The sequence below is a fragment of the Cheilinus undulatus genome, linkage group 5 (assembly GCF_018320785.1).
Source record: "Cheilinus undulatus linkage group 5, ASM1832078v1, whole genome shotgun sequence".
Lineage (NCBI taxonomy): Eukaryota > Metazoa > Chordata > Actinopteri > Labriformes > Labridae > Cheilinus > Cheilinus undulatus.
The window spans coordinates 29,266,685-29,280,315 of NC_054869.1; the positions used below are offsets into that span (position 1 = coordinate 29,266,685).

The window sequence follows — 13,631 nt, forward strand, 5'->3', positions numbered from 1 at the left end:
GCCTCAGTAAGAGCACAATTGTATAAAAAAAGGTAAGACAAAAGATATCTAACGACTCTTTTATGGTGTTTTCAAAACAAACAGAGTAAAGCAGCTGCTTCAACAAGAGAAATCTGCAGGCCTGGAAAATGGGATGATCTCGACAGCAGCAGGTAAACTGGGCTGCTGGAAAGGTAAATAATGAAGGCATGAAAAGAAGGGCACAAATCAGAAGCTGAGCAAATATCAGGTGTTTGGGAGGTATCATATAACTGCAGGACAGCAGTGGAGTTATCTCCTCTGAAAGGCCGATACTGTTATTATCTCCTCTGTCATCCCTGCCCCATAGCCCTCATTGTTCTCCCCAGCGCTCACTTTTAGGATCATCTCTTCCTCTATTACTGCCGCCGTAGCCCGTGGCAACAGGTCGGCGACACTGACGGGATGCATGACAGGGCCGGGCGGCGGCTCGAGCCTGCAGCAGATGTTGTGGTGACATCTGACCCTCAGCCAGGCGTCGCTCTAAAGGGGCTTTCCTCACTGTCGGGCCAATCTGCCATCTGCCTGTTTTTGGAGGTCACACACAGATGGGTACGATGGCTTTGAACATCATAACCAGGCTGCACATGTGCACTGTATACAAATAAAAACCTAGAATGAGTACACAGCTTTTGGCAGCTGTACAGGCCCCAAATCTGGATTTCATTTTAAGGAGCTTAGTGATTTAGGTTGTGCATTTCTACTATTATTGTGCCATGTAAATCTCTGTGAGAGACAGGATCAGTGTCGGGCTCCAGTGCTTTAAATGGCATTATAATTAGGATTATTTTTAGGATCATTCTTTGTTTATCCATCTCCTCATAGATTTCAGAAAAATATAAAGATTACTCTGGAGACAAGGCTATTAGCTGAGACTAAAGGGGACACAAAACCCACAGCTCAGGATATAGCTCAGTTTTTCAGGTTATGTTTTAGAATACAAAGAGAGACGAAAACAATGTAGATGACAATATGATGACTTTTTTGTTTAGAATCATGTTTTTGGCATTCATTTAGAAAACTGTCAAGATTCAGTAGTTGTTTATTTGCTATAAGGTCTGATCATTGCTATAAGGTCTCTTACGCCCATTTCAGACAGCATGCGTGTTTGCTGTGTGACTGCTACCACGTACCTGGCGTATGCTAGCTGTGTGTCACAGCCTTGTCCCTCCTTATAGGTTTTACCTCTATAAATCTCCCTTGAAGTACACTGTATTGCCAAAAGTATTCATTCACCCATCTAAATAATTGAAATCAGGTGTTCCAATCACTTCCATGGCCACAGGTGTATAAAATCAAGCACTTAGGCATGCAGACTGTTTCTACAAACATTTGTGAAAGAATGGGTCACTCTCAGGAGCTCAGTGAATTCCAGCGTGGTACTGTGATAGGATGCCACCTGTGCAACAAGTCTAGTCGTGAAATTTCCTCACTCCTAAATATTCCACAGTCAACTGTCAGTGGTATTATAACAAAGTGGAAGCAATTGGGAACGACGAGCAGGGTCAGCGGATGCTGAGGAGCATAGTGTGCAGAGGTCGCCAACTTTCTGCCAAGTCAATCGCTACAGACCTCCAAACTTCATGTGGCCTTCAGATCAGCTCAAAAAAGTGCATAGAGAGCTTCATGAAATGGGTTTCCATGGCCGAGCAGCTGCATCCAAGCCATACATCACCAAGTGCAATGCAAAGCGTCGTATGCAGTGGTGTACAGCACGCCTCCTCTGGACTCTAGAGCAGTGGAGACGTGTTCTCTGGAGTGACAAATTGCGCTTCTCCATCTGGCAATCTGACGGACGAGTCTGGGTTTGGCGGTTGCCAGGGGAACTGTACTTGTCTGACTGCATTGTGCCAAGTGTAAAGTTGGTGGAGGGGGGATTATGGTGTGGGGTTGTTTTTAAGGAGCTGGGCTAGGCCCTTTAGTTCCAGTGAAAGGGGGATTGCCCCTTCCTGCACAAAGCAAGGTCCATAAAGACATGGATGAGAGAATCTGGTGTGGATGAACTTGACTGGCCTGCACAGAGTCCTGACCTCAACCCCATAGAACACCTTTGGGATGAATTAAAGCGGAGACTGAGAGCCAAGCCTTCTCGTCCAACATCAGTGTGTGACCTCAGAAATGCACTCCTGGAAGACTGGTCAAAACTTCCCATAAACACACTCCTAAACCTTGTGGAAAGCCTTCCCAGAAGAGTTGAAGCTGTTAAAGCTGCAGAGGGTGGATCGACGTCATATTAAACCCTATGGATTAAGAATGGGATGTCACTTAAGTTCATATGCGAGTCAAGGCAGATGAGTGAATACTTGCGGCAATATAGTGTACCTCGACTGATTGTTAGAGTTGTTCTGATACCAGTATTGGAAATATGTGGGTATAGGTATCAGCAGGTACATGTGTAATGCACCGATTTGATACCAGCGTTGTTGTATGCAACAAGAAGTGGTTACTCGGCATAACTTTTGAACCATAAATTGTAGCCTCTTTCTGTTTTTGTCCTCTTGAAGTTTATGGAAGCTTTTCTAGCGAGCTTTGAACTAAGGGACTTCAGAGATTAAATGCACACCAGTGGATCCGATATCATCTTTTTAACAATTAACTCAATCCATTTTCGATCATTAATTGCCACTAGCTTAAATGCCTACAGCCATATTGTTTTCCCAGAATGCTTTGTGAGGTGCTGCTCCATCATCACGTCATGCTGTGTCAAACTGTGCATGCTTAGACATGCAGATCATTATGGAAACAGCCCTAATCTGAATAAAATCATTCTGTACAAATAAGATGAGTTTCTCCACAAAAATGTAAAGCCAGACTTTTTTCTTGTTTTCTTGATGTGAAAACTGAAAGTGCAAGCCCCATTTGTAGTTTAGAAAAAAACTCTATAAGACTGGTGCTTTTCAGCTTGCAGCAATGAAATATAATGAAACTAAAAAACGAAAAACAAGCTGTGTTGCAAACAAGGCTGCACACTACTTTGTTGGTTAATGAAATAGTTGCTTTATTAGAAATTGGAATATATTTTCAAAGATTTGTGAATAAAGCTCCTGCTAGGGTCCAAGTTGAACCTGGGTCACTTTAGGACTAAAGCCAACCCTATTCTTACACTGAAAGTCAAAGAGACGTTAAGTTACAAGATGTTTTAAATAACAGTTGAGCTTTCAGTTGTTTTTTCATTCAGTTTCTCTCTCAGGTGTCCTTCATTAATTATATAGCCAGGAGTCAAACTTTGCTTGAGGAGCATATTTGTACCTCTGCTCCCACTCCTGTCTCTACACCAACCCTTCTCATTTCCTGGCTGTTTGTTCTGTGTCTGGGCTAAGTCCCCTTCAGTCTTGTCTAATCTGTTTTAAAAGCAATGCCTGCTGGTGTTGGTGTTGGGGTTCTGCTCTCTTTTCTTCCACACTTCCCTCTCTTTTTTTCTTCGCTCCTCTCTTGTGCTTTCCCAGCAGCGTAATACTTGCTAACCACAGTGACAACTGTGCCACCATGGGCAGAGACACTAAACACTACAACATGAGTAATTCAATTCAGCTTCAATCACACAAATCAAGTTTATAAAAATAAAAATAGCTCTCCAGCTGAAACCAAATCTGGAACAGAAAACAGGGTTGCTGTTTGTTGTGGAACCGAAACCAAAGTCACCACCAAATCCCCACTGGCTGCACAAATTACAGGGGAAGTTCTGCCCCTCTTTCCCTCTTCTTACAATCCTCCTTCTTTTCCTTCCTCTCTAATCGTACAGGAGAGCTGACCTGACCAGCCCACATCTGGCGGCCTTCATTAGAGACCCTGTTTATTTGGGAGCATTAGGGACCCAGCCCATGGGAAAGAGCCTGCTCCCCCAGGGACTGACCACAAAAGTGTGTGTGTGAATATCCAAAGAGTCATAGGCGCCCTAATGACTTCTGCCACTACCTACTTTATGAGGCTGGGAAACTACTTAAAGACTTTTACAGGCGTGTGAAGGTGTAGCTGACAGTGCAACCGGACACTCAGGCTGTTACTGTACGCGGTGCCTTCAAGGATTGAGCCTTAGCTTAGATGTCCCATCACTGCTTCCTGCCTAAGTGCCCCCCATAAATCAAAAGCAGCATTAGGCTGTGAGTAGATTTGCTTTAGTAGATTTAACTAAACTACAGGATGACATGTTGAATGTAAATGTTGAATGTAAAACATTTAAAAACAAAGCCTGCATGGTTAAAACTATTACAGGGTAAGATATAAGCGGTTTTCATTTTGTAGACACAAATTTAGAAACTAAAGTGTGTTACTGCTTAGAAGTGACAACATAATGACAAGTCTTTAAAGTAACAGTGATGGCATCTCTTTTCATATTATGTTTTCCAGCATCATGCCTCCAGTGCTCACTAAGAGGTATAAAAAGACTGTAGCACCCTTTTACCACTTTGGAAGGATAATAATTTTTGTTTAGTTATACAACTAAGTGGCAACACTGATGTCAAACACAGCCTCAGTTATAACTATAGGCTATAGCCTGAGCCCTGTGTTGGAGCCGACATGTGTTAACAATTTTGGACATTTCCATCATTCTGAAGTAGTAATCAGTTCAGTTTTGCAGTAAGCCCATGAATATAGATCACTATTTTTGGATAAAACTAACATTGAAGTAAATATATAGAGGTGATTAATCTCATGGAAGTGAGAGTTGCATGAGATCAAAGTGCAAGAGTTAAAGGATCCTCTTTTACATGACTTCTGAGCAGGTTGAAGCACATTAATTCACAAAGAAAAGATATTGATAAACTTGGCAGCGTACGTCACACTTTTTTGAGTTTTACAGCTATTTACCAACCAAATGAAACACAATACAAGATACACAGTATAGAGATGGGAAAAACAATATGATACAATACAATAACATTTGGTACAAGAAGGTTGGAGACAGTAATGTTTGATATGATAAGATCCAATATGATTCGATACGATACAATAAAAGTACAATCGGATATGATACAATAAAGTCAAGTGCAAAACAACACGTTACGATACAATACAGTTTAGTACGGCATGACAAGGTACAGTAGGATATGGTACGATATGATATGATAAGGTTTAGTATGACGCAATTCGATATGCTACAGTACGGTACAAGAAAGACTACGATACAACAAATGGCCTGGGATGAAGCAATCCTGTGATAGGATAGGATACGATATAATATGATACAATACAATAAAGTGCAGTACAATCAGGTACAGTATGATACAATACAAAACAATAGGATAAGAGATGATGGCAAAACAGTAAGGTTTAGTACGAAACGAGACGAGATGAAATAATATGACACAAGGCCTGGGATGAAAACAGCAGCAATCCTGTGATACAATACAATTTAAGATAAGATATAATGAAAAACAATACCATATGATAAAATGATTTACTATAAGGTGTTGAAAAACTGTAAGATACAATACAATACGATACAGTAAGGTTTAATATGATTTTATAAGGAACAGTATGATATGGTCAGATACGATACAAAAAGGTTTAATACGATACAGTATAAGGTACAATATGATGTCACAGCCCAGTACAAGACAAGATAATATGATAGGATACGAGACGAAACGAAACAACACAATAAGATACAAGGCCTGAGGTGACAAATGCAGCAATTCTGTGATAAATGATCTGAGATACGATACCATAAAGTACAGAACAATATGGTAGAGTGCGATGTGATACGAAAACGTATGATACCATACAATAAGGTTTAGTATGATATGATAAGTAACAGTATGATATGGTACGGTATGATATGAAACAATACAATATGACATGAGACGACAGGATGCAACATGATAAAATACAAGGCCTGGAATGACACAAGCAGCAAACCTGTGATACAATATGGTTAAAGATATGATACAATAAAATACAACACCATATGTTATGATAATGTTCAGTACTATGAGGTACTGTACCATATGATACAATAAGGTTTGGTACAATAGGATACGATAAGGTACAGCATAATATGATATGATATAATAGGATATGAGACAAGACGAGATGATAGGAAATGAAACAGTATGAAAGGATACATTAAATTAGGAGACCAAGGATGATATAAAATGTCCTAATTTGGTGTCAGTGTTGCCTCTTGTCCTGCTTCATTCTTTTCTCTCTCTCTCTCTTTGTTACCCACGCCAATGAAAGGGCAGGGGGTCATGTAAAGGGTTCCATATCTTTGTTTGTTCATTTGTTTGTTTGTATGTGTACAAGATAACTCGAGAACGGAAAGTCGTATCTTCACTAAACTTTCAGGGAATATTGGGATAGTGACAGGGAAGAATCGATGAGATTTTGGTGATGCTCTGCACACCCATTCGGTTTTTCTAAGACTTCGAAATTTTGAACACCTTAGTAATCAATGGGAGCGTGAGTTCCTCGGTGGCGCTGCATAGGCATGGGTCTGCCGCCTCAGACGGCCATTCTAGTTTTAAGATTTATTTTGGGCATTTTTGTGCCTTTATTTGATAGAGGAGGACAGTGGATAAAGTCAGAAAAAGGGGATGAGACATACGGTAAAGGGCCTCAGGCCGGATTCAAACCCGGGCCATCTGCGTACATGGGGCACACCTTAAGCCCGTAGGCCACCAGTGCCACCTGCTTCATTCTTTAACTTCAACACCGCTGGCATTATCCCACTGTCCTGTTCTTCTTCTTTGTTTGATTTACTTCTGTTAATGTTTACTGTCAGTCATGTCATATGTGCTCCCATTAGAAACCACAGAGATAAACTGAGTCAGGTCTATAACTACATCTATTTAGAGAACCATATGTTGCTGGGGATTTTTTTAGATATTGATATTTGGCAACTGTGTCTTGAGTTTAAAAAAAGATACAATGTATAAGATAATAATTATATAATAATAAATACATCAATAATAATAATATTTCCAGCAGTTTTTTACATTTTGGTTCTTAAATTGTCCTTAAATAGAAGAATGACAACCTAGAAAAGGTTAAATGGCTCCATTTGACACACACCTGTAGGCTTGTGTCTTTTTCTCTCAGTGTAACACACTTTCTATCAATCTTACAATCTGCAATGATGATTGTAAGACTGTGTTGCTTTTTTACTTTGAAGTAGAGATGCACTGATGCATGTTGACAATCATCCACAATCAGTAAACAGTGTGGCCCAAACAGATATCTGGGGCCTTGTTCTGCTTAAAATCTTGTGCATTAGGGTTTATCGCAGTGAGAGAGACTTAAAGCTGAAAGCACACCTGGCAGACACAGCTGATGTGTTCTTGTGTGAAGCTGAATGGGCAAAACCACAAGTAACCATGGGTATTATGAGGCATGCTGCTGTACGGGTGAGTGCACGCCTCTCTTAGTTATTCTGCGATAACCCACAGACAGGACAGGTGGTCCGGCTGAAAGAAGGGGTAAAAAGAAATGAGGAAGTGTGGTTTGGAGCATGCCCGGTGTCTTTGTCTCACACACTCACATGCTGACTGTCAGACCTCTCAGTGATCAAAGTTTATGCGATAGGTCTTGGCAGATGCCAACCAGGGAGGCTCAAATGTCACTAATCCTCTACGCTGAGGTTCCTCACCACCGAATCACTTCATTCAGCCTGAGCGCTCTGACGATCAGCCCTCTCACCAGCCGGACTCTCGCCAAAAGAAACCCAACACCGGCAGCAGCGGCCATATAAAAGCCTGCCGCTGTGTGTTTCTGGTTGTGTGATGATATGATCAGATACGGCACCTTTTCTTCCCTCAGGCCACTCTGAGGCTGTTTCCTGACTCTGAATGGAGATGTAGGAGGGGGACGGAGGGATGTAGTGTGTGTGGGGGGGTTAAGATAGACTCATCTGACCCTGGCGAACAGAGGTGCCATTAAGGAATCCCCAGAACCAGAGAGACAAGGACTCGCTTTCATTGAAGTGGAGGGATACTGTAGAAGTGGCTGCACATACCAGCCAGGGATTAAATACTCAGAGTAGGACAAAAGGACGAGAAAATAAGAAAATCTAGATTAAAGGTTTAAAGTTATAACATTTTTTGATTGCAGTTCTTGCCATCTACGACAAAATCCTACAAAATCATATGAAACTTTAAATGTCAGAACTCATCAATCTCACCAACACTCAGAATCACATGCCAATGAAAATATCTGTCTGAGCCTTTACAGAAGTAGCCAGAGTTTAAAGAGAGCAATGTCAGCAATGAATAGGATCAAACAATACAGAAGTTTATATAAATACTGGTCTTCAGTGGCCAAAACAAAAAATAAATAAAAAAAACCCGATATAGGTTGCATAGGACTGTGATACAGTGGTTTGAAAACAGATATCAATATTATTCTTTTTACGACTGTTGTATCTCAGTTTATAAGTCTGGTCTAATGACAACCCTAATGGAGACCTGAGAGTGTTGATGAGTATCCTGACTTAACACACCAGATAGATGGGATATGTTCCACATCTATTTAGGCAGTCACCCATGGTCTGTGTTTAAGGGGTGAAAACCATATGCAAGAATAGACATGCGTTGGGGGTACACTACATAATGTGAGCTCAACAGGCAGCTGCTATCATTGGTAACTATCAGTAGCACCAGTTTGTGAATTAAATTCCCACCCAAGCCAGTCAGGTGAGCGAGAGCATCTTTTCTTTTCTTGCCCGGAAAAAGCTTTAAGTGTGGTTCTTTGCTCTCCTTTTAAGTCCAGTATGACTAAAAACTGCTGCTATGGCTATATTCAAGCTAGTCACAGTCACCATTGTTTACTGGCTTGCAGTGCAACTAAACCTCACCCTTAGCTACCACCTATTTCTCCTCTAATGATGCTGATTTGTCAAATCATTTCAGACTGGGCACAAATGTTTCAAGGCTTTGCTAGATAGATCTGCCTAAAGACAGATATGAAATGTGGTTATTTGTTGACTTTGAAAGGTTATGAGAAACCATCCTCAAAGAAAAAAAAAAAGAAAAAAATTTAAAAATGCCTAAAATGTGAAAAAACAGATTCTTACATTTCCATTTATATGAAATTTCCAGATTAAAAAGAGAAAATTAGGAAACATTTGTATGGACAACAATAATTACTGGACTTTAACTGGACTCATCTTTATTTTCTTACATAAACTTAAGTATTAATGTAAAAAATGTAACTTGGGAATCGGGGGTCTTTGTTGGAAGTGGAACAAGTTGAAAAGCTACCCTGCAATGCTGATTGAACACCAGGGAAATAATGATGAAGATCCACAAAACATGAACAACATCATGCGTCTCCACTACCAAACTAGAGGAATTTCTGTGATTTACTAACATGCCTCCACCTTTCAAACCAAGGCCATCAGCTACCACCTTAAATCCTGAAACCTCCTTATCACATGATTCCCAGCATTCAACAGGCTGTCTGAAATCTGTCGCTTATTTTCATCGCTCTGACTAACCTACGTTGAAGGTATGAGATCTCTCTGCAGCTTCCCTCCTCGCCAGCCTAATATCTCTCATCTATCTGGGCCAAGAGAGAAGGGATTCTCTGTCGAAGCGTCTTTGATTCTGGTCATAGTTGTGCCGCTGGAATCTGGGAGTTATGTTTCCTGGTCTGTACTGGCTCGGCTCTGTCACTGTTCGCTCCTGCTGCCAAACGTCTGCAGCAAATGAGAGGCTGCTGCAGAGCCCTTTGGAGATAAACTTCAGTCAGGAGCTCACAGTGCCAGATACAAGGAGGAGACGGTATTTATGGTATGGCACGTCAAGTGGGCATCTCTGCACACAACCTTCACATAACACTTACATTCAACAACAAAGGCTATTGATTTAGGTTAACAAATCACATTTCTACTCATCCATGAAGAGCAAACAAAGGCTCAGGGAAAAGATATTTTCATGCTTTAATCAAGATAAACTAAAGCACTGTTGTTCCCTTACACTCAGGTCCAAATAGGACCCACTTGTTGACATCATTCATCACTGTTCATGGTTTGATACTTTCAGCTGTGAGTGTATGTTTCAGGTAATTACTGTCAAATAATTCTCACAGGATGTTCCTTTAAAAATGGGTGATGCAGGCATCCTGATAATGTCAGAGGGCAAGAATTACAAAACAGGCAAGAGATAGCAGATGAAGTAAATGAGTCAAGACAGCAGTGACAGTTTTTGCCTTTATATCAATGCTGTGTGAATGGAGTAGAGAGTAGAGAGTAGAAAAATCAGCTCAAAGAGTGCAGGAAAGTTGCTATCGGATGAATTTTGCAGGACTGTGGAAGTCACATTTTATGTCACTTGTTTAATTCATGCACCACTAAGCATTCAGTGTCCCCTGAACTCATGCTCTGACTTCAGAGCAGCGAGGCACTTTTCTATGGTTTTTACTGGCCCCCTTCTTCTTCTTTAGTTATCAATACTAGTTTCAAAGAAAAAAAGGTAAGTTAGTTTTTAAGTAAACAGAATACACGTCATAAAGTAGAAACTTGTATCATGACTTGTGCAAAGGGATTACATAGGGATCAAAGAAATCTAAGAGGCCTTTAATTAGTTAATTTATCATTCTAACATGAAAAATTTAAATCTGAAGCATGAATAATCCATGAAAACATCTCTCAGTGACCAAGTGAACTCAAAGAATCAAAAGGCAACCCCACTACAACTTCCAAGCCAAATGCCACAACTCTGTTCAGCCAACTGTCTCACACACATACATAAATCTTCAGTTACTTTAATGTTCCAACACAATATGAAGAGTTTACATTTTTAAATATATGTAGATCTGATACTTATTTATTATTTCAGTTTAGGTTTTTGCCATATTGTTTTGTGAAGTTATGATGCCCAACTTCAACTTTTCTCTGGAGTTCCCAGCCCTCTGGTGGTACGGTGACGACTTAAGCGAAGAACGCTTTAAAAACACTCACACAAACAGGATACCACAAACTGGGCCTTGTAAGCCCGCTCAAACTCTTTCAGAACTGTAAGCTCGTCAATCTCCATGTTTAATTGGAAAAGTCTGAGGAGGAGGAGGAGGACAGTGCAGAGGCACAACGATGGCTTTGTGGCCCAATGAGGAGGTGGGGAAGGTGATGAGGGGGGTAAGAAGTGTGTAACTGAGGGGTGAACAACAAAATCAGACCAAATTAAGATGTGGCAGGGGGCCAAGATGGCTGCCTGGGTCTTGTTGTCTTAAAACTCTGACCTGAACGGCCCGATCATTCACCTGGTCACAGAGTTGTGGGGCAGTAAGATGACACCTGCTGGTGCTGCTCATACCAGGATGGAAGCAGAGTAAAGAGAAAGTAGGCTTTTGTTGTAATGGGCTCTGGGCAGAGCTAGGGCTTACTGATTTACCTGTGGATTAAAAACTTCCCAAACACCAGAAAAAAATAAAGACTTTTCATTTGTTTTTAGTGAGTCAAAAATCATCTAGCCTCTGCCATCTGTCCAGAGGAATGAGAGAGAAGGAGAGAGGAGCACTAAGGGCCATTGAGGAGGGGACAAAATCCCAGGAGAGAGGAGGGGTTTTGGAGTGGGGGGGGGTGGCTAGTAGGACAGGGTCTGAGGGTCTCTCTGGGAAGCCTCACCCAGATTAGTCACACAGAATTAATCGCAGCACAGAACAATGGTTGCAGAGCTTCTGGCAACCCCAGCTGTCGCTCCGTGAAAGAAAAGAAAAGCAAGATTTAGGGCTGCGAGAGTTTGGCTGCAGAGGAGAGTGTGGTGGCACTAGCACACTCTCACAGTAGTGACCCCTGTCCTCATCAATGTCCACTCACTCCTGTCTCAGCTCTCCAACCATTTGCCTCCCAGAAATAGCAACACTAGTGTGAGCGCTCACTCACCCCTTACATGTCAACCAAAAATCTGAGTCATCTCAGACTCCACGTTCACACATTTTGGACTCTTCCAACAGGTATTCATCACAACATACTGGTTTAACAAAACAATGAAATATAGAAATCAAACTTACTTGCACTCTCCAGTGCCTTCTGGAGTAGTTTCACACTTCCCCTGGTTCAAACACGACTCCGTGGACATGGAGCATCTTAGACCTGTAGAGGAAAAGTTTTAATACACCTGAATCTTGGCTAAACTTTCAGCAACTTTGGAACAAGTGGACAATTGTGTCTGGCAGCTATAACATTTTAACATAAATTTCATGTTTCCTCTGTAGTATAATATAGAAGTTATACAGGTAATGCTTCATAAATGTGAAGTCTAGGTGCGACTCTTGCCACCTCAAAGTGCAGCTTCTTGTAGTTGAACAGATACTTTACACTAGTTTGGCACTCGCATGCTCCTGTCTGCAGCTGCCCCATAAAGAATGTGCCATTTGGTGAGTAACACAGCTTTGCTATATTATAAAAAGAGGAAAGCACAGCTTTCAGTGAAAGCTGAAAAGGCATGCGTTTACATACAAGTGAGAAAAAGTTGTGTGTTTGCTGAACAAATGCGCAACTTGTCCAGGAAAGTGTGCGTAAAAAAGATGCACCACATGAGGGCAAAAAGATGTTCAACAGTACATGTTTGAGATCATGCCATATTGGGCATTAAATCATTTAATGAACCAAGTGAAGACAAACTGGAAGTTTAGTTTAGAAACTTTCCGGATGAGTCAAAAAAACTTTGGCTTGGATTTGTTATTCCTTAGACTAACCCCAGAAGTTCACAACCCAGTGATGCAACAAGTCAAACGTTTCAGAGAGACTAAATAAATGTTTTACAGTCATAAAGTTATAAAACTTTAGAGGAAAAATCCCTCCGCTCCTTACCTCGTGTTAGGGCTATCAGCGACAACAAGAAAGTTAGTTTCACAAACAAACTATGCATTCCTTCTGGTTTAAAATGATTGTACAAATCCACGTGGGTTTTTTCATAGATCCGATATGATGTCTTCCTCTTCTTCAGTTAAAAACTCTTTCAGTTTATCCACGAGTACATCCACAACGGGGAAAGTAAAGCGCATCTGTGAACTCCGTGTATGTGATGTTGTCACTTCAGATCCCGGATTGGAAATGACTTGAGGGACTCGCTCCTCCACCCGCTGCTCCGCTTAGAGGGGCGTTACACACGACACACACATAGACACACTTTGTCCCCAGACCAACTGTACAACTTGATCAGGAGATAGTGCGAAAAATGTTTATTTGGACTTTAAGTAGTTTTTCCTGCGCAGCGAGAGGATGATAAAAAAGTCTTAAACCAAAATTCCAGCACTTAATCTGTGCCATCACACACGTTTAAGCTGCCTGTAATTTTGTTAAAAGTAGCCTAATATTTGTTTATTTAAGCTTAAAAAGACAACAATACACGATTGAAGTCATTTGAGCAGGGAAACAACATTACAACCACAAAAGTTGCTTTGTTTTTGTTATTCTTCAGTTTTTTTACGCTTAAGTTTGCTAACTTAAGCTTATGTTTTTCCTTAATACAGTGACATTCCTGTGATACATCAACCCATATGGACTTTAAAAATAGACAAGTTATTATTTCTAGTCTATTTAAATATGACAAGATACTTACTCACAACGTTTCTCAAGTTATGGTATCGACTACTTTCAGTTTAATATGATACATAGTAAACTGCTAAATAGTCTGAACTTAAAACAAAAAATAAGGAAATTTGTGTTTTGTACA

The 13,631-nt window shown here is 40.8% G+C and overlaps 1 protein-coding gene across 2 annotated transcripts in view; it reads right to left on the reverse strand.

The window, feature by feature from the left end:
- The window catches only part of LOC121509568 (neurogenic locus notch homolog protein 1-like), a 61,822-nt gene extending 48,828 nt beyond the window's left edge, over window positions 1-12,994 (reverse strand). For both annotated transcript variants that reach the window (XM_041787022.1, XM_041787023.1), the window contains exons 1-2: window positions 12,767-12,994; window positions 11,965-12,046 (exon numbers count right to left, since the gene is read on the reverse strand). In XM_041787022.1, the coding sequence (XP_041642956.1) occupies window positions 11,965-12,046; window positions 12,767-12,824 (140 nt within the window). In that variant the 5' untranslated portion in view covers window positions 12,825-12,994. The remainder of the gene's footprint in view (window positions 1-11,964; window positions 12,047-12,766) is intronic.
- Window positions 12,995-13,631: the final 637 nt, after the last annotated feature.